The sequence below is a fragment of the Podarcis pityusensis genome (assembly GCF_964106645.2).
Source record: "Podarcis pityusensis genome assembly, chromosome: 10".
NCBI classification, from domain to species: Eukaryota; Metazoa; Chordata; class Lepidosauria; order Squamata; family Lacertidae; genus Podarcis; species Podarcis pityusensis.
The window spans coordinates 13,709,800-13,728,103 of record NC_138035.1 but is presented as its reverse complement, the minus strand read 5'-3'; the positions used below and the strand labels follow the sequence as shown (position 1 = coordinate 13,728,103).

Here is an 18,304-nt window from a genome sequence, read left to right as displayed (position 1 = left end):
GCTTTTCCTATCTGTCGTCTGAAATGGCACAGTCTAGGCTGCTTCCTTAGAACTTGGCCACGTCATTCGGCCGGATGTGCCGGCCAGATCCCTGACTCAGGTTTCTGGTGTGGCTTGAGCCTCACCAACTTCACGAAAGTGACAGAGTGTGCAATAAGATGGTAACAGTGGGCAAGGCCAAAATCTCAATTACATTTCTAAGCTCAGCCAAATCTACTCTAGCAGCAACGAAATGTTTGCTTAAGAGGCCTTGCTGGCAATCTTTCCGCTTAATGTACAAATTATTATAATTTGTGTGTTCAGGGGGTGTTCTTTGCTTTCTACAAAGAATGGCATATTTGGTTAGCAATCCGGAACCATCGTCATTCATGATCACATTTTGTTTTCGTCACAGCAATGTTTGTATTATTTATTTTTAAAAGGGGGGGTATAAATAACATTGTCTGATCTAAGAGATTGGAGAACTGGTCCCATGCTAATAAAATGAAGTTCAATAGGGACAATTGTAAGGTTCTGCACTTAGGCAGGAAGAACCAGATGCAAAAATATAAGGCAGAGAACACCTGCAAAAGGGATCTAGGGGACTTAGTGGATTACAAGCTTAACATGAGTTAACAGTGTGATCCAGCAGCAAAAAAGGGGAATGGTATTCCAGGCTGCATCAACAGAAGTGTGGTGCCCATATCAAGGGGTGTAAAATAGTCCCACTCTATTCTGCCTTGGTCAGACCACACTTGGAATACTGTGTCCAGTTCTGGGAACCACAATTTAAGAAGGATGTTGACAAGTGGAACATGTGCAAAGGAGGACCACCAAGATGCCCCAGGGTCTGGAAACCAAGCCTTATGAGGAGCACTTGAAGGAGCTTGGCATGCAGTGCAGGACTCTCAGCTAAAGCATCAATGACAGATAACCATCCAACCTTGGCTTAAAAACCTCCAAGGCAGGGAGTCTGTTCCACTGTCAAACAGCTTTCTGACTATTTTTGCTATCAGAAAGTCCTTTGTGATGTTTAGTTGGAATCTCCTTTGGTTTGAGTCCTACCCTCCATAGCAGGAGAAAACAAGCTTGCTCCATCTTCTATGTGACAACCCTTGAGATATTTGAAGATGTCTATAATATGGACGTCTCCTCTTTTCCAGGCCAAACATAGCCAGCTCCTTCAACTGTTCCACATAAGGAACCGACCGCAACCCTGTGAACATCATCTGATGTTCCCTTCTTCATGTGCCTCCCCTACAAGAGGTCCGGAGGGCGGCAACATGAGAACGGGACTTTTCTGCTGTGGCTTCCCATTTGTGTAATTCTCTCCCCAGGGAGGTTTGCCTGGAGTCTTAATTATTATATGTCGCAGCAGTATGGCCTGTCTCACCTGCTTGGTTTTCTTATGCCCATTTTAGGACGACGTGGCCCAGCCATTGAACCTCTCAGCAAAACCCAAGACAGCAGACAGCAAGTCTCCCACATCACCCACCTCTCCTCACATGCCGCCCTTGAGAATAAACAGCGGGAGCAGCTCGCTCAAATCTATACCAGCAACGTTAGCCAGTCCTTCTGCCAGAGTCAACACAATAGGTAAGTTTTCTTCCTTTTACTTTTCAGAGAGGAGCACAGATGATGATGATGATTATCAAGGCTTTTTTTTTCCAGCCGGAACTTAGTTCTGGCACCTCTCTGGTGGGCGCTATTGCCATTATAAGAGAAGGGAAGTCTTTTTTAAGTTTGAAGTTTTATTCTGTTTTTAGTCCTCTGTTGGGAGCCGCCCAGAGTGGCTGGGGAAACCCAGACAGATGGGCGGGGACTGAATAATAAAATTATTATTATTATTATTATTATTATTATTATTATTATTATGAGAGGTGTTCATTGCGAGTTCCGGCACCTCTTCTTCTGGAAAAATAGAACTGATGGTATTGATGATGAAGATCTCATCCTTAACCCTAATGTCCCAGGGTGGGTTACAACCATTAAAGCACCACTCTGAAAACAGTTCAAAACAATTTACAGTCACAGATATGGACGGAGAGGGGATCCTAAAATAAATATACATTTCAAGTATCAAAAGCCAGGGTAAACAGGTACATCTTCAGCATTTGTTGAAAGCTGTATAATGAAGATGTCATTTGTTTGTTTGTTTGTTTGTTTGTTTGTTAAGTGGGGGAAGTTCCACAACTTGTTGTTGTTGTTTAGTCGTTTAGTTGTGTCCGACTCTTCGTGACCCCATGAACCAGAGCACGCCAGGCCCTCCTGTCTTCCACTGCCTCCCGCAGTTTGGTCAAACTCATGCTGGTAGCTTCGAGAACACTGTCCAACCATCTCGTCCTCTGTTGTCCCCTTCTCCTTGTGCCCTCAATCTTTCCCAACATCAGGATCTTTTCCAGGGAGTCTTCTCTTCTCATAAGGTGACCAAAGTGTTGGAGCCTCAGCTTCAGGATCTGTCTTTCCAGTGAGCGCCCGGGGCTGATTTCCTGAAGAATGGAGAGGTTTGATCTTCTTGCAGTCCATGGGACTCTCAAGAGTCTCCTCCAGCACCAGAATTCAAAAGCATCAATTCTTTGGCGATCAGCCTTCTTTATGGTCCAGCTCTCACTTCCACAACTTAGGGGCTGCCAAAGAGAATGCCTTCTTTCAGGCTGCCGCCACCCAGAGCTTATGAGTGCGGTGGAGCAACAAAGAGGGCCAGTGCTGAATCTTAACACCTGGAGGGGGGGGTCACAGAATCATAGTGTTGTAGAATTGGAAGGGTCCCTGTGGGTCATCTAGTCCAACCCACTGCAATGCAGGAATCTCCAGGGAAAGAAGCCGGGTGTCTTTCAGGTTTTGGGGGCCTGAGTCATTTAGGGCTATAAACACTAACCAAGAGCACCTTGAATTCAGCTTGGGAAAGATTTGGCAACCAGTGCAGCTATTTTAATGCAGAACTCGTGTGAGATCAGAGGAATAACCTCTGCCAAAGAAACCTCGGAGAACCTAACTTCCTCGAGGATTAATGTGGGTCCTTAATTTTAAGCTCTCGTTTAGAAAAAGGAAGCGAGTTTCTAGGACTGGGCTGAAAGTTCTCCCTTGAAAAAATTTGGCTTCAAAATTTGCAGGGGAAGGGGATCAAAAGGAAAAAAGGATGATGCCCAACTGAGTGCTTGTGGGGGACAGTGACATTCGCCAATGTTTTCAGCCCCTCCGTTATCTATTCTCTTTATTATTGTTGTTTTTAAAATTTCACACCAATTCTGGCAGTAGGAGCTTCCCTAACGTATACTATTTCCAGACTCTGCAGGGTGGTAAAGGCCGGGCATTGAAATAGCAACAGATCTAGCTAGGTACAGAGAGTAATAGAACACCTCTCACGGGACAAAAGTCTGGCTGCTACATTTTGAACCAGTTGAAGCTTCTGAGCGTCTTCAAACGCAGTCCCACCATAGTCCGCAGCACATTTCCCCTAATAATAAAAAAGCGCCCCTGGTTTTGATATAATGCTAGCTCTCGACATCTCCCCCCCTCATGTTCATCAAGGGAAATGTTTACTCTGGTGCATGCAGTGTTAGAAACTGAGATATGAAAGCTAGGAGCTAACAGGCACCTTAAACCTAGGATATGGCCGCATCAATGGAATGTCTGTTGTTGTTGTTGTTTAGTTGTTTAGTTGTGTCTGACTCTTCATGACCCCATGGACCAGAGCATGCCAGGCACTCCTGTCTTCCACTGCCTCCTGCAGTTTGGTCAAACTCATGCTGGTAGCTTCGAGAACACTGTCCAACCATCTCGTCCTCTGTCGTCCCCTTCTCCTTGTGCCCTCCATCTTTCCCAACATCAGGGTCTTTTCCAGGGAGTCTTCTCTTCTCATGAGGTGGCCAAAGTATTGGAGCCTCAACTTCAGGATCTGTCCTTCCAGTGAGCACTCAGGGCTGATTTCCTTCAGAATGGATAGGTTTGATCTTCTTGCAGTCCATGGGACTCTCAAGAGTCTCCTCCAGCACCATAATTCAAAAGCATCAATTCTTCGGCGATCAGCCTTCTTGATGGTCCAGCTCTCACTTCCATACATCACTACTGGGAAAACCATAGCTTTAACTATACAGACCTTTGTTGGCAAGGTGATGTCTCTGCTTTTTAAGATGCCCTTCATGGATCACTCCCTTGCCATGGCGAAGGGGCTTGAATAACTCAGAGAAGCTATGAGCTATGCAGTGCAGGGCCACCCAAGATGGACAGGTCATAATGGAGAGTTTTGACCAAACGTGATCCACCTGGAGCAGGAACCGGCAAGCCACTCCAGTATCCCTGCCAAGAAAACTCCATGGACAAAGACAAGCATGGAATGTAAAAGCACACTTTTTTTATATAACAAGAATACAAAGCTGAAAATGAATGAACTGCAGCTAAAATATTATGTTCATTTTTCACATGGTCTAGTAGACCTTCCCCTGCCCCAGCCCCCTAATATCCTTAAGAGGGGCTCTTCTCCAGTCTTCACAGAGTAGCTGGAAGTGGGGAGGCAGAAAAAAAGGTCCTTCTTTCCTCCTAGTCTGCAGTTTTAATCTGAAATCTTAGGCGCAGTACTGCACCCAGAGCTCAGAAACTGCTCGCGCTAATGAAATTTCCTGTGGCAAAATGCGCCTAGAACAGTTTCAAACATTGGGCGCATGGGGTGGAGCACTGGGTGCACACTGGTGTCACTGGGTGAGGGTACCAGCAGAGCTGTTGGATTGCCACCCACAACTGCAATCCAGACACACTCCCCCCCCCCCATCCAACGTTCAAAGGCACTTTTAAGCTTGTTCAACGAGCCTCGGAGTAGCTGCACGCACTTCTTAATTTTCCAGATAAAATCTTTTCCTTCCCACTTTCTGGTCTCTTCCCTGCATTTGGAATCCTTGCCATTTCCCTCCCTCCCTTTCAGTGAAATGTAGATTTTGAAAGGCTGTACCTGTAATGAGTGATAATGTAATTGGATAAAAGCTGTGAGGATGACTGGAGTTGTAAAGGTCACTCTTGTAAGGAGAATTAATGTGTTATACCATTAATAAACCATGGGAAACTGTGGACCAAAAGATAACATATTTAAGTTATTGTTAATGACATGGGCTTCGCCACCGTATATCTTTGTGAGACAGATATAGAAAGGGACTTTTTGAGGTTACTGAAGGGGATCGTGGTGTGTGCCGACTAGGATAATGGAGCCTGGTTTCCTCCTCCTCCTCCTCCTCCTCCTCCTCCTCCTCCTCCTCCTCCTCCTTCTTCTTTCCTTTAAGTTTGGGAAATCTCTGGCTGCGGCCAGGTTGCTGTTCGAGTTACAGTCAGGAAGAGATGGTTAGAAGCAGAATGAGGGAGAAAGTTGATTCAGTTCTCCTTTAAAGTCAAATCTGTCAAAGCTCAGAAACAAAAATGCCCAGGCAAACAGAAATAGCTTCTCACCTGGTGCCAAAAATAATCAGACTTGAGCCTCTCTAGGTACAGCATTTGAGAGTCGGCACGTTCCTGCCACTGATCATCACTGGCTTCACTTCCAAACACAGAATCTGGAGAAGAGTCTTTGAGGAACATCTTAGTAGCATTTTTAAGATTGCCACGATTTCCTGCATGTGCCTAAGCTCAGTTTGTGACTTGGCTGCCATATTTTGTTTTACCTGAAGTTTCTGAACAGCACCCTCGCATACAATTCATCATCGTGATCCAAATAGCCAAAATAGTGATCCATAAACTGGCCAGGCCAGCCAAGGCCATATCTGTCACACCAGCCTTAGGTTATGTTTTGGTAGCCCGCTTGGGCTTCCTACACATGCACCCTAAAGCGAAATTTCAGAAGTGAAACCCCATCAGAAACAGATGCAGCACTGTCTCCAAAAACTGGCGAACCACCTGCCAACAGCAGCTCCACCTTGGTGGAATTTAAAGCATTCCTATCAAGACTTTGCATTTGGTACAACTAATAGCTCTAAATGGCTCCTCCTGAAGTGTCCTATGACGGTCTCAAAGATCAACTTGTGATTGTTCTGTAAAGCAGGACTCCCTTCTCTGCACATCCTGAGGGGATTTTGAGGTGTTGCGTGTTCAGATCCCAAGACCTCCCCCAATGAATCAAGACACAATTGACACGGAATTTAGTTTAAGGTTATGGGCATAATTTTGGCCAAACTTTATTGATTACAGATCACGAGTGGTTTGCTTAGGCATTGTTTCCCGACTAGCTGCACCTGACCTCAGCAGGGCAGCACTGACGCCTGGACTCTGCTAGATGTCAGTAAGGGAAAACATCCTGGGGGAGCATTGGACCAGGGTCAGACTCAAGCTCACCCCACATGCTCCTAGGGGCTCTGGCATGGCCCTAACTCCTGGAATGGGATCAGACAAAAGCAAGGCGAGCCCCTGGATTCCTTTAACAGAATACCATTTGCACATGAGAGGGGCAGGTGTGACAACCTCCCCTTCACTCCACCTTGAACCAATGCCTAACCACCAAACCTTACAAAGTTGTGATGATTTGCTACGCGGCAGGTGAAACCCAAGTGGCACCAGCCAATCAGCCAAATGGAAAAATTCCTACTGGGCCCCTGTCCCAAAAGCAGATGACCCACAACGGCATAGCAAGGTCATAAAGGTAAAGGTATGGGGTTGTGGCACTCATCTCGCTTTATCGGCCGAGGGAGCCGGCATACAGCTTCCGGGTCATGTGGCCAGCATGACTAAGCTGCTTCTGGCGAAACCAGAGCAGCGCATGGAAACGCCATTTACCTTCCCGCCGGAGCGGTACCTATTTATCTACTTGCACTTTTTTTTTTTTTTTTTAAAATGATATTTATTAAAATTTTCAAAAATACAGAAAGTAAAGATTAAAGTACATTCAAAGCCTTATTTTCATACATCCACTTTCCGGGACTCCCCCCTTCCCCCACCCCTACCATATTCCCCTTTCATATTGTTGGCTCCACAAGCTCTCAGTTCTAATTGAAACTTAATTTGTTTAGACCATTATTCGAATTTAAAATTTATACACTCCTCGTCAATACCCTTAATAAAAGACAAAAGTTCTCTCCCCAGGGCCCACCCCATTTTCATTCCACAATTTCCCTTTTTTTAATGATAAGGACACCCCACACAATAGAAATATAAGAAATAAGAAATAAAAAGTATAATAGATGAAAAAGAGCCAATTCAGAAAAAAAAAGTTGACAAGCCTTTGGATTTTAGTTCTCCCCCCCCTGTCCCCGGTTTAATTTCCCCCTGACCACCAAACCATGTTATCCGCCTGGAATTCTTAAAGTCCATAAATCACCTATTTCCCCCAACTCCTTGCTGGCTTTTTCTTTTTATAGTTATTTTTTAAGACATTTAACTTCAGATCTTTAATAAAACTCCCCCCATTGTTCTTTCCAAGTTGTAGTCCAATTTCCTCTTGTTCCGCTGCTAAAACGTTCTAATTCAGAAGTTTAGTAACTCTGCAGGGATTATTGTTATTCGGGAACAAAAACTTGCGTTCAGTCCCTTCCTTTCTTCAATAGAAAATTCTATTGTCTCCTTTAGCTGAACACCCTGTAGACAAAATATTATTTCCGTTTTGCAGCTTTCCCAGAAGATAACCAGTCCTGTAAAATTCCAATGGTATTTTTCCACTTACGACCATCTTTGCAATGTCCCGAAACTCCTCTAGGGGGATTGTTGTAACTTTGTTTTCTCTAGTCCAAAAGTCCGATTGTTATCCATGTTTTCGCCATTTTGTATCCAAGTTTTAACGAGTTATAGCAAATTGTAACAAATTTAACCAGCAAAGTTCTCATAATAAAATCCTCTCTGCTTTCCGACTTTGACAGCTACTTTGACAGCTGTCAAAATCTCCGACTCTTTTCACCAGGCTCTCTCTTCAATCACCCCGGTTCCCTGGGGGGGGGTTACGTTTCCCTTCTCCCTCAATTCTTCCTCCAGCACAGTTCTTGTAGTTCCCCATCGTGGAATTCTTAGTTTTTATCAGCAATACAAATCTTTTTGGACCTTGGTTTCCCCGTCCTTGTTTTGGAAGGTTTACAGTAGGGAGGGGGACTGACTTCCTTTTTGGATCCCCCCCCGCTCGTGTCCAATCCGAAAAAAAATTCTTTTTTTTCTCCTTTTGAACCCGGTTTCCAAATTACTCACGGGTTATTGTTAAGAAGTCCGAATTTTCAATGGAAGAAGTCAGCGCTCTCCGCCGGATGGCATGCGGCTTCGCTCGGCAGGGATAGCAGAGGACTCAAAGCACCACGCTTCTCCCCGGCACCCGATCCGTAGCCTTTAAAAAGGCTCCTTCACGAGTCGGGAGGGCGCTAGCGGTGCCAGCCGAGTCTCCATGTCCACGGCCTCCGTGGCCGTGGTTTTTAAGGGTCCCCGCATCGCCGGTGCGGTAGGACCCAGCCCCTGCCGAGCAGGCTCCCTCCTATCTACTTGCACTTTGACGTGCTTTCGAACTGCTAGGTTGGCAGGAGCAGGGACTGAGCAACGGGACCTCACCCCGTTGCAGGGATTCGAACCGCCGACCTTCTGATCGGCAAGCCCTAGGCTCTGTGGTTTAACCCACAGCGCTACCCACGTAATGAACCCTAAATATAGGGTGGGCAGGTGATCCGGTGCAGAAGGCAAAAAAGAGGAAGCTCAATGCAATGTGCAGCGGTATATATGGGTCCCTCGGTTAATGCATGAAACTATCCCATTGCCCAGATTTACCCCAGCAACCGAGGGACTACCAATCGGGTTGTTGTGGCTATCCAATTGCTCCCACCCACAACAGCAGTGAGGTCAATCTTGATGATCTCACCGCAACGCGTGCTCTCTGGGGGGAGGACATGATTTCCGAAATGTCGACTGGAGCCGCAGCCTTCCTGAAATACGAGTTCCGCGATCCCGTTAATTCCCTGCAACCTGTCTCTTCCGTTGACAGCTTTTAAGCGTTGTTCTGTGCATTATGCAGATTGTGATGGTGGATTGAGGGCCCCCTTGGGTATGTTACCTTTCCCTCAGCCCTGCTCAGAAGCCCCAGGCCATGTGGGGAAAGTGTGTGCCTTCTTAGGTCAGCATTGTCCCACTTTCCACCAGATGCAATGCTGCAGCGGGGAGCAGCCGCACTCCGACATTCCCTGCACAGTGTGTGAAAGTAGCACACTGTAGAGACTTCCACCTCGCAAGCATAACATGGCAAAGTAGATCAAGAGAGTCGACACCTGGACTTTAGACCAGCTTTTGCCAACCTGGTATCTTCAAGATGTCTTGGGCGACAACTTCCATTAATTCCAGCCAGCAAAATATCTAGAGGTTTTAGGCAAATGCTGCTTTGGAATTAAGGAGTGTGGGGAATGAATATTGTCCCACGTTTAAAGAAAATAATGAAGTAGAAAAGTAGGTTTTTGTTTGTTTTGTAATTTGTTTTTAATAAAGAACAAAAAAAAAGTTATAACAGAAGGAAGAGAAGAGAGGGGGGAAATGATATTTTCTTAACATTTGCATCCCAGCATATTATAGATATCTACTTTCCCATAAATCTATCGATATTCATTCTTAAGCAAAATAAATAAGAAGGCAAACATGGAGATTTTTTAGGATAGTACATTCTGTTGACTACTAAAGGTGGATTCCTACCCCAGTTTTTAAATTTACTTAGGGGAAAATTCATTAAGAATCAAGAAAAGGAAGAAACTCAGGCGTTCCAGTTACTAGCATATAACCAAAGCTAATAACAAAATTATAATAATAATTATAAACATCATACTCTAACAACAATATAACAATCTTTCACAAACTCAAAAAGGTGTCCCTTTTTACTTTGTCCTGGGCTCAGATTTAGTTTTAGGGTTTTGTTCAGCCTCTCCCTGATGTGCTAGTTTATTACATGCAAGCAGTTGGGGGTTTGTTTTGTTTTTTCATGTTGGAGAGAATTTAAAAATAATCGACCCACCTTCAGTCTTGGGCTGAGAAAGTCCCAAAAATAAATAGCTTGGGCCTGTTCTACACATGCAATAGAAAGGACAACATCACTTTAAAGTGCCGGGGGAAGCGTGGGGTCTTCATTCAGATGTGAAGAGCGAATGCAAGTGCTTGTCGAAAGCTAGCTCACAAAGGAACAGGCTTCTGCGATATCTTAGCCTTCTACTGCCCTTGCAGTTAGGTGTTTTGTTTTTTTAAGCAAACCTAAAGCATTCAAGGAATGCCTGCTCCATCTGATACAGCACATCGTGCCACCTAATATTGCTGTAATTTTGCTACCCCCTCACTACCTTCAATGCGGAGATCAACGCTAACCAAGGCTTCCCCTGCCCACTCAAACTGGGAGGCTTCCCAAGCGCCTAGGTTTTGATTTCCCAAGGAAGCGGGAATTGCCAAACTCCGTTGCTTTCAAAACAATTTTATTTTTTTCCGAAGCGTTTAAAAGCACACACACACACACACCAGCAACAACCCAACAACCTCTCAGCAGTGCCGCCGCAGACGAACCTGACACCAGCTTCTCTCCCCGTAACATTTCAAAGCGGAGCGCGAGGAGACAATGTTGTACATTCTTTGGCAATCGGCAGATCAGATAGAAGGCGCAAGCAATACGGCAAGGATGTGTAATGTGACATGATTAGACAAGGCTCTTTAGGAACAGAACATTCATAATTGAGACAAAAGAAAAGAGTATTAATAACACTTTCCTAACGCGGCAGTTAGCCATTTTATATTTCCTTTCTTTAATCTTAGTGTTTTTCAACAAATCATGGGATTTAATAGCGTGTTTTGGCAGATTAGAGGATTTATGGCCCAGATGTTTTTTGTTCTAAAAATGGATTAGGGTGTAAAGTTTGCTGGAATCCATGGAACATGTTGAGGCAAGCCGGTCATTTTGCGTGTGATTAGTGCCAGCCTTCTGTCTAACAGCCCCTCCATCTGTTACAATTCACCAATGGATCTGGTTAGATTTAGCCTCATGTCACAAACAGAAGCCCCCTTTCCGGGCAATTTCATATTGCAGTTTTCAAGGCTGCTCTCGGAAGGGAGAGAAAAAATATAAAATGCAATAAATATGCAACTTTGATGCCCTAGCTTTAAAAGATATAGAGAAAGTGACCAGATTAAGAGGAACGGAGAGACAGGTAGAGAAATGGCCGATTTTAGGATTGGTTCCCCCTCCCCATCTGTTTGAATAGATTGGGGTCTGGAGGTCTTTATTCCTCAACAGTGTGTGTGTGTGTGTGTGTGTGTGTGTGTGTGTGTGAACTGCAGCCAAGGAATAAACATCTGACCCAGAATTAGCAGAGCGGGAATCTAAAGTCCATGGCACTATGGTGCCTTATGTGTTTCTGAGTGACAGGTGGCGTAGGGAGGTGTGTGTGTGTGTGTGCGTTTGTGTAGCTGCGAGTGACGTTCCGTAGCTGAGATTTATCCGCTCAGCCGCCATATCTTACAGCAAAAGCATCATCACCTGTGGTTTATTAAGGGATTTGCGAGTTTAAGGAAACGGGTGTAAGATATTTTGATTTTCTCTTCCTGCCACACAGGCTGCAATTAAATAAGCTCAGCTCAGAGGAAGGCAATTATAGCTCCAGTTTTTTTGCTGCATGGGATTTTGTTTGCTGCAGCAATGAGGTGTGCTAGGCGCTGTACAGAACTTGACCTAGTTCCTATCCCAGCGGACTTAGATTATAAGTAGCATTGGCAAGGCGAGGTGAGCAGTCTGCAAAGGGCTGCTGTCCGTGGTCAGAGGTTAGGAAAGGGCCTTTGGGGGAGTGCTACCCAAAGGCTGAAATGGGCTCCCTTGGACTGCTCGCTTGGTGCCCAGTTTAATGAGTGTTTGGCTCAGAACTAAGGGTTGTGCCCAGGACAGAGTTCCACTTGTGGAATGGAACTTCCTCTCCTTCACCCTGTGTGCCCCCAAAATCTGTTCTTGGGGGCTTCCTGGAGGGCAGAGCGAGAGATGGAGAGAAAAGAGGTGACTGGAGTGGGGTGGAGTTGTTGTTTGTTCACGATATAAAAATACAGAATTTGAACTCAAAACACCTAACAAAACAAAAATAGAAACAAACCAGTAACACACCCCACAAACACATTTAGAAGGCCGTAGAATGGTTTGCAAACAGATTAAGACATTAGCAGGATTAAGGTAAAGGCCTGCAGTGATATTAAACAATTATGGATTATATGTGATAAATAATGACTAGGTTTAATTTGGAAATGCAGTAAAAATATTATAAGTATAAGGAGCTGCAGAAAGAGGGAAAGGGGAGTCGAAATGTGATATATGTAATAACTTGATTTTTAAGTTTGTTTGTTTTTTGCTTTTTGTTTGTTGTAAAATGAAAGTTATAAATAAAGTAAAAGTCCATAGAATGTTAATCAGCCAAAGGAAAGGCCTGGTCATAGAAAAACATTTTCAACTAGTGCCTAAAGTTATGTAATGAAGGCACCAGGCGAGCTTCTCTAGGGAGAGCATTCCACAAAAAGGGAGCTAGAAGGGAAGGGGGCGTCAAAGGGAGAGAAAAGTGGCTGGTCCATCTTTTCTTCCCTTCTTCTTCTTCTTCTTCTTCTTCTTCTTCTTCTTCTTCTTCTTCTTCTTTTCCCCCCAACCCATCGCAACAGCCCACAACAGATTACTCTCTAGGAATGCAGTCCTCAGGTTTTCTTGGATTATGGCCATGCCAATTAATTTCAATGGGCCTACTCGGAGTATGGCAAGCATTGGACCGACCCATAATCTTTATCTCCAGGGCTTTTGTTACGGCTCTGTAGTCTTAACGTGTTCTTGGAAGTCTCTTTCCTAGCTTGTCTATAAAACAGGAATAATAGTGGCATGCTGCCAAAGGGGAGTAAAATTCATTTTGTTTGTTTGTTTGTTTGATTGATTGATTGATTGATTGATTGATTGATTGATCTTGCACACAATAAACAATTTCCTTATGCTATCTGGCCAAGCGAGGAAAAGTAGTTTTTTAGCATCCTCAAAACTTGTTTTTAAAGCCTCCTGATACCATTGATGATCTTTTATTTCCATATATTGACTGAAGAATGAACCAAATACCACATTTATCATTTATACCACAGGGTGTTTCCATCCCTAATTCGAGGCACTAGCAACTGATGAGTTTGCTCATTGCCCAGCGTCCATTAAAAAAAGGCCACCTGAGTGTTTTGAAGATAATCGCTCGCAATGTTTCCTGGTAACCTTGCTTCTGTTTGTGTCCCTTCTCTCCCCTCCACCCCGTGCCTAGATATCCTTTCCTCTATCACATCGTCAGGGTACTTAAATGACCACGATGCTGTTACCAAGGCGATCCAGGAGGCTCGGCAGATGAAGGAGCAGCTACGGCGGGAGCAACAGGTGCTCGACGGAAAGGTTGCTGTGACAAACAACTTGGGTCTGAATAACTGCAGGACAGACAAGGTCAGTCTCCCAAGAATCCTCTTGGCAGTTCAGCTGCCAATTGTTGCACCTGACTGCTCTCTGTGCCAGCTTTTCTGTTTGGAACAGGGGTTCGGTGGGGCTTTTCTGCTTGGAGGGCTGCATTCTCTTTTGGGGGCCACATGCTAGAGGCAAAAAAAATAAAAATGGATAGGGCAATGAATTTAAATTCTACCTCTGCCACACAACCTTTCCACACACACACACCAAGCTGTATCCTCTACCCAAGAGAGCAGGAAGCATTATCAAAGATCATGTAATTAACGTCCCCTCTAGTTCTATGCTTGGATGTGTTTTGAACTGAGCTTTGGTGACTGTAGGGGTACGTCTCCACCTCTCGTTCTGAGGAGGGCCTTGGTCCAGTCACTGCCTCTCACCATCGTCTACCTCACAGGGTTGTTTTGAGGCAACCATTCAGACCACCCTGAGTACCTTGGGATGAGATTGGGAGGAAGATTGGGGTGAGGATGGCATAATAAATAATAGGAGGGGCATCTTGAGCCACTGATAGAGGCTTAAAGCTAAAGGAAAGGAAAGCTACTCCTGACCATTAGGCCCAGTCACGGTGCTCATCTCGCTCTATAGACCAAGGGAGCCGGCATTTGTCCGCAGACAGCTTCCGGGTCATGTGGCCAGCATGACTAAGCTGCTTCTGGCGAACCAGAGCAGCGCATAGAAATGCCGTTTACCTTCTCGCCGGAGCAATACCTATTTATCTACTTGCACTTTGACATGCTTTCGAACTGCTAGGTTGGCAGGCGCTGGGACTGAGCAATGGGAGCTCACCCCGTTGCAGGGATTCGAACTGCCGATCTTCCGATCAGCAAGCCCAAGAGGCTCAGTGGTTTAGACCACAGCGCCACCCGCGATATGGTATGATATGGGGCTTAAGAAATTATATTTGGGCTTCTCCAATTTATCTTTCTTCTGCAATGTTCAGACTCTGCCAGTTTCGTTATTTATGTAATCCACACACTGATTCAAAGAAGGTAAAGAAGAAAGCCCTAATAAGCCCTTTTGCAAGGGTGTGTGTGTTTGAATGTAACAAGATGAGTGTTTTGGTGTGCGTGTTTTTTTAAAAAAGCGCTAGTCCATGCTGTCAATACGTATTATGCCTGGGTGATCCTTGAAGTATTTGGTCCAAGTGGAAAAAAACATGCTTCTTCTTTTTTTGGAAATACATGTGTTGGGGAGATGAGCTGGATTTGAAAATAATGTTATTCAAGCTTCTCTGGGAGCAAAAGCTTTTGCTGACACGGAGGCTAAGCTGCTGGTGACGTCAGGCTGTCATGCATGTTTTTTGAGTTTTTCTTATGAGTCATGTTAGATGACACAGCAAAACAACAACAACACACAATCCCAGAAATGCTAGGCTCTTGTACTCTTCAGCTGGGGCTCTTGACTGGTGTAGTGGCTAGAGTTCCTGGCTAAGAGCGAGGTGGCCTGAGACCATATCTCCACCCAGCCATGAAGCTTCTGTCCAGCCAGTCCCACTCAGCCCAACCTACCACAAAGAGTTGTTGTGATGCAGAGGAGAGAGGGAGATGACAATGAGGTCCTTGGAGGAAAGGCATAATAAATTTAATAAAACTTAGTGTCTGCTACTATAGCTGGCTGCTGATCTTTGCTGGTTCATGTAGAAGTTGACATGGATCTTGTGTAGAACCTAGGTGTGGCCCTCTAGATGTTTTTGGACTCCAACTCCTGCCAGCCCCAGCCAGCATGGTCCACGGTCAGGGATGATGGGAGTCCAATAGACCTAACAGCACCTGGAGGTTCCCCAGCCTTCCCATAAACAAAAATGGAGATTATGCAGCTCTGACTTAATATAGTCCTCATTTAGAGAAAACAGCACAGCTGTCAACTTTCAGATTTGAAAATAAGGGATCGGCAGCCTCGAAAATAAGGGATCAGCAGCCTCACCTGTCCCAGGGACAGTCTACGGGATATCTACGGGATATATGGGAATTTCCCGCAAAAAAAGGGAAGGTTGACAGCTATGGAAAACAGGGTATCGCCACATTGGAGGTTGCGTAGGAAATTGTTCATCTTGCGAACCTCCTAGTTGAGAAAGAATTTGAACCCTGGGCTAGAGCAATAGGAAACACACACACCTTTAAAAAAATAGCCATGCTTTTACTGCCTTTCTCATAATGTGAATTCCTTGGTTTCCTTGTATTTCATCCTCGCCCCCGGCTCCCCTGTGAATTTTCACAGTGCAGGCTTTTTTTCTGCCCCTTGCTGAGTGTGTGAATGGACTCGCTGCTGCCTTTCCCTGCCACTTTCACAACACTGGAAATTGAGAGCTGTTGGCCAGGACAAGGGGTGTGGAGGGGGGGCAGAGCGAAAACCCTGAAAACACTCTTTCAAGAAAATGTCACATCTGTAAGGGGAAAGAAGTGCAGCTGTGTTAAAGTATCCTGTCTGAGAGACAAATTTGCAGCTGAGGAAAACACAGAACTTGGGGTTCGGACATGCATTGTTGGTTCGGCTTCACTGTTCCAGATTTGCATATCAAAAGCGCTGTTGATGCAGCCAGACAGGATGCAGAATATATAGAAGGAAAGAGGGAGGAAGATGATGGCGGCAGGCCTCAGCCTCCATGACAGGCTTCTTCAACAGGGTGCTCTCCAATTCCCATCACACCTGACCATTCCCCGTGTGGTCTGGATCTGACACGAGTTGTGGCCCAACACATCTGGAGGGCATAGCTGTCAACCATCCCTTATTTGGCGGGAAACTCCCTTATCCCAGTGCTGTGTCCTGCTGCTGTCCCTTATTGATGATGTCCCTTAAATTTCCTGGGTTTCAAAGGAAGCAGCTCCTCTCCCTCCCTCCCTGCCGGCCAGGGAGGAGGGAGGCTCCACCTGTGTTGCTTGGCTACGTTGCTCACCCAATAAGGAGTCGAAGAATGACTGGGGGGTGGAGCTTGCATGCCTTGTGCCGATCAAATCGGCCACGTTGCCTGGGGACTCGCCTTTGCTCAGCGCTTCCCAGAGGAGAGGTGACGGTGGTTTTCCTTGCTGCATTCCCTTTGCCGGGTAGCTGCGCTGTGGGAACCACCGCTTGAGGCTTCATTTGGCTGCTGGCTGGGCTTTCTGCCTTTGGCTCGGAGGGGCTCAGAAGTTGAACATATCTGTGCCCAGGAAATCCCTTATTTTGGCTGCTGATCCCTTATTTTTGAGGCTGCTGGTCCCTTATTTTCAAATCTGTAAGTTGACAGCTATGCTGGAGGGCCCCCAGTTGGGGAAGAGTTCTCCATTCCGTCAACTGTTCCGTGCATAAAATATCAAGCTTACTGGAGTCCAGGGCCCTCTCACAACATACTGTTTCTTCTCATGAACAGGGAGGGCAAAGAAGGGGAAGGTGGAGGAAATAGGTGTGACTTGGAAGGCCAGGAGAGTTCAAGATGGTCAAAAGTATTAGCTTGAGGATAGAAGAAAAGCGCTGCTGGCTCAGGTCAATGGCCCATCTAGTCCAGATTCCTGTTCTCACAGTGGCCTGTCAGATGCCTAATGAGAAGGACCTAATCACAACAGCGTTTTCTCCCCATTTGTGATTCCCATCAACTGGTCTTCAGAGGCGCAACACCTTTGACCATGGAGGAAGACCATAAAGCCATCATGTCTAGTAGCCATCAGTGCCTCTTCTGGGAGCTAGTTCCATAGTTAAAACTATGCATTGTGTGAAGAAGTGTTTCGTTTTGTCTTTCCTGAATCTCCCAACATTTCTGCTTTCTTGGATGTTCCCAAGTTGTAGTATTATGAAAGAAGGAGAAAAACTGTTCTGTCTGCTTTCTCTACACCATTCATAGTTGTTGTACACCTCTTGGTAGATTGTGATAAGCTTTGAAAAGCAAAGATCCATGATCACTGGTAGTTTTGTGGGAGATTATTTTTATTGTAAGCTGCCCTGTGATCCTCGGAGGAAGGCTGATATAAAACTGTTGTTGTTGATGTTGATGTTTACCCAAACCTTAGCTATTTAGATTGCAGAGGCTTTATTGCGATCACTGTTCTCCAGTTATCAGTGCACAGAGTTATATTCACAGCACAGCATTGTGAAACTGGTAGCTTAAGACCAGAATTAAATATTACTGGAGCATTAAGCCACTTCTTCTGAAAACAGCAGACCTCCCATTCCTCTCTCACCCAGTAACATCCAGTAAAACAAAATGCACCACAGGTCTTCAGCACACTCTTTTTGAGTTTTATTTGATCCATTCTAAACAATCACAGGGAAGAAGCTGTTCGTTTTTAACAGAAGCTGATCCTTCTCAGCATGTCAGATCCTGTGTGATGTCACAGATTCTGAAAGTTCACATCAAAACCCAGCCCTGCCTATGCCTCCTTAGAGCAACTTATTGAAATAACCTGATTCTTGGACATTAAATAACTATCACTGGTCTTGATTGAGACCATAGCATGTGACTTAACCTGTTGCTCCTCTACTGTGGTCCTGGAAATATATCCCCATGAAAAGTCCATATGAGCCTCCTGGTCATTATAACTACAGTACCCTGCAGCTCATTTTTGGCCCTTGGCTTTATTTATTTAGAGCGTTTTTACCCACTGAAAAGGCTCCCAGAGAGGTTTATAACAATCAATAAGGCAGTCAGGCTTACAGTTTAATTCAACCCCCAGCAATGCAGGAATATGCATCCTTACGGGGATTGAACCTGCAACATTGACATTATCAGCACCATGCTCTAACCAACTGAGCTTTTTGTACTTTTCCTGGCTCGGTAAGAGTGTGCAGCAAGATTAGTTAAAAATGACTTGGACTTGGCCCCAGAAGTTGTTCTGAGCACGAGGACTCATCCCTGTGGAGGTGAAGTGGTAATAAAAAGGGTACCCCTAAGCATGTAAAGAGTGCCTTCTCTTACCAGTAAGAACTAAGCAAGATGCCATCATG

The 18,304-nt window shown here is 45.2% G+C and overlaps 1 protein-coding gene across 7 annotated transcripts in view; it reads left to right on the top strand.

Annotated features, from left to right (window-relative positions):
* SOX5 (SRY-box transcription factor 5) overlaps positions 1 to 18,304 on the top strand; it is a 764,489-nt gene that overhangs the window by 706,034 nt on the left and 40,151 nt on the right. For all 7 annotated transcript variants that reach the window (XM_081022783.1, XM_081022784.1, XM_081022785.1 and 4 more), the window contains 2 exons: positions 1,401 to 1,575; positions 13,200 to 13,372. In XM_081022783.1, coding sequence (XP_080878909.1) covers positions 1,401 to 1,575; positions 13,200 to 13,372 — 348 coding nt within the window. The remainder of the gene's footprint in view (positions 1 to 1,400; positions 1,576 to 13,199; positions 13,373 to 18,304) is intronic.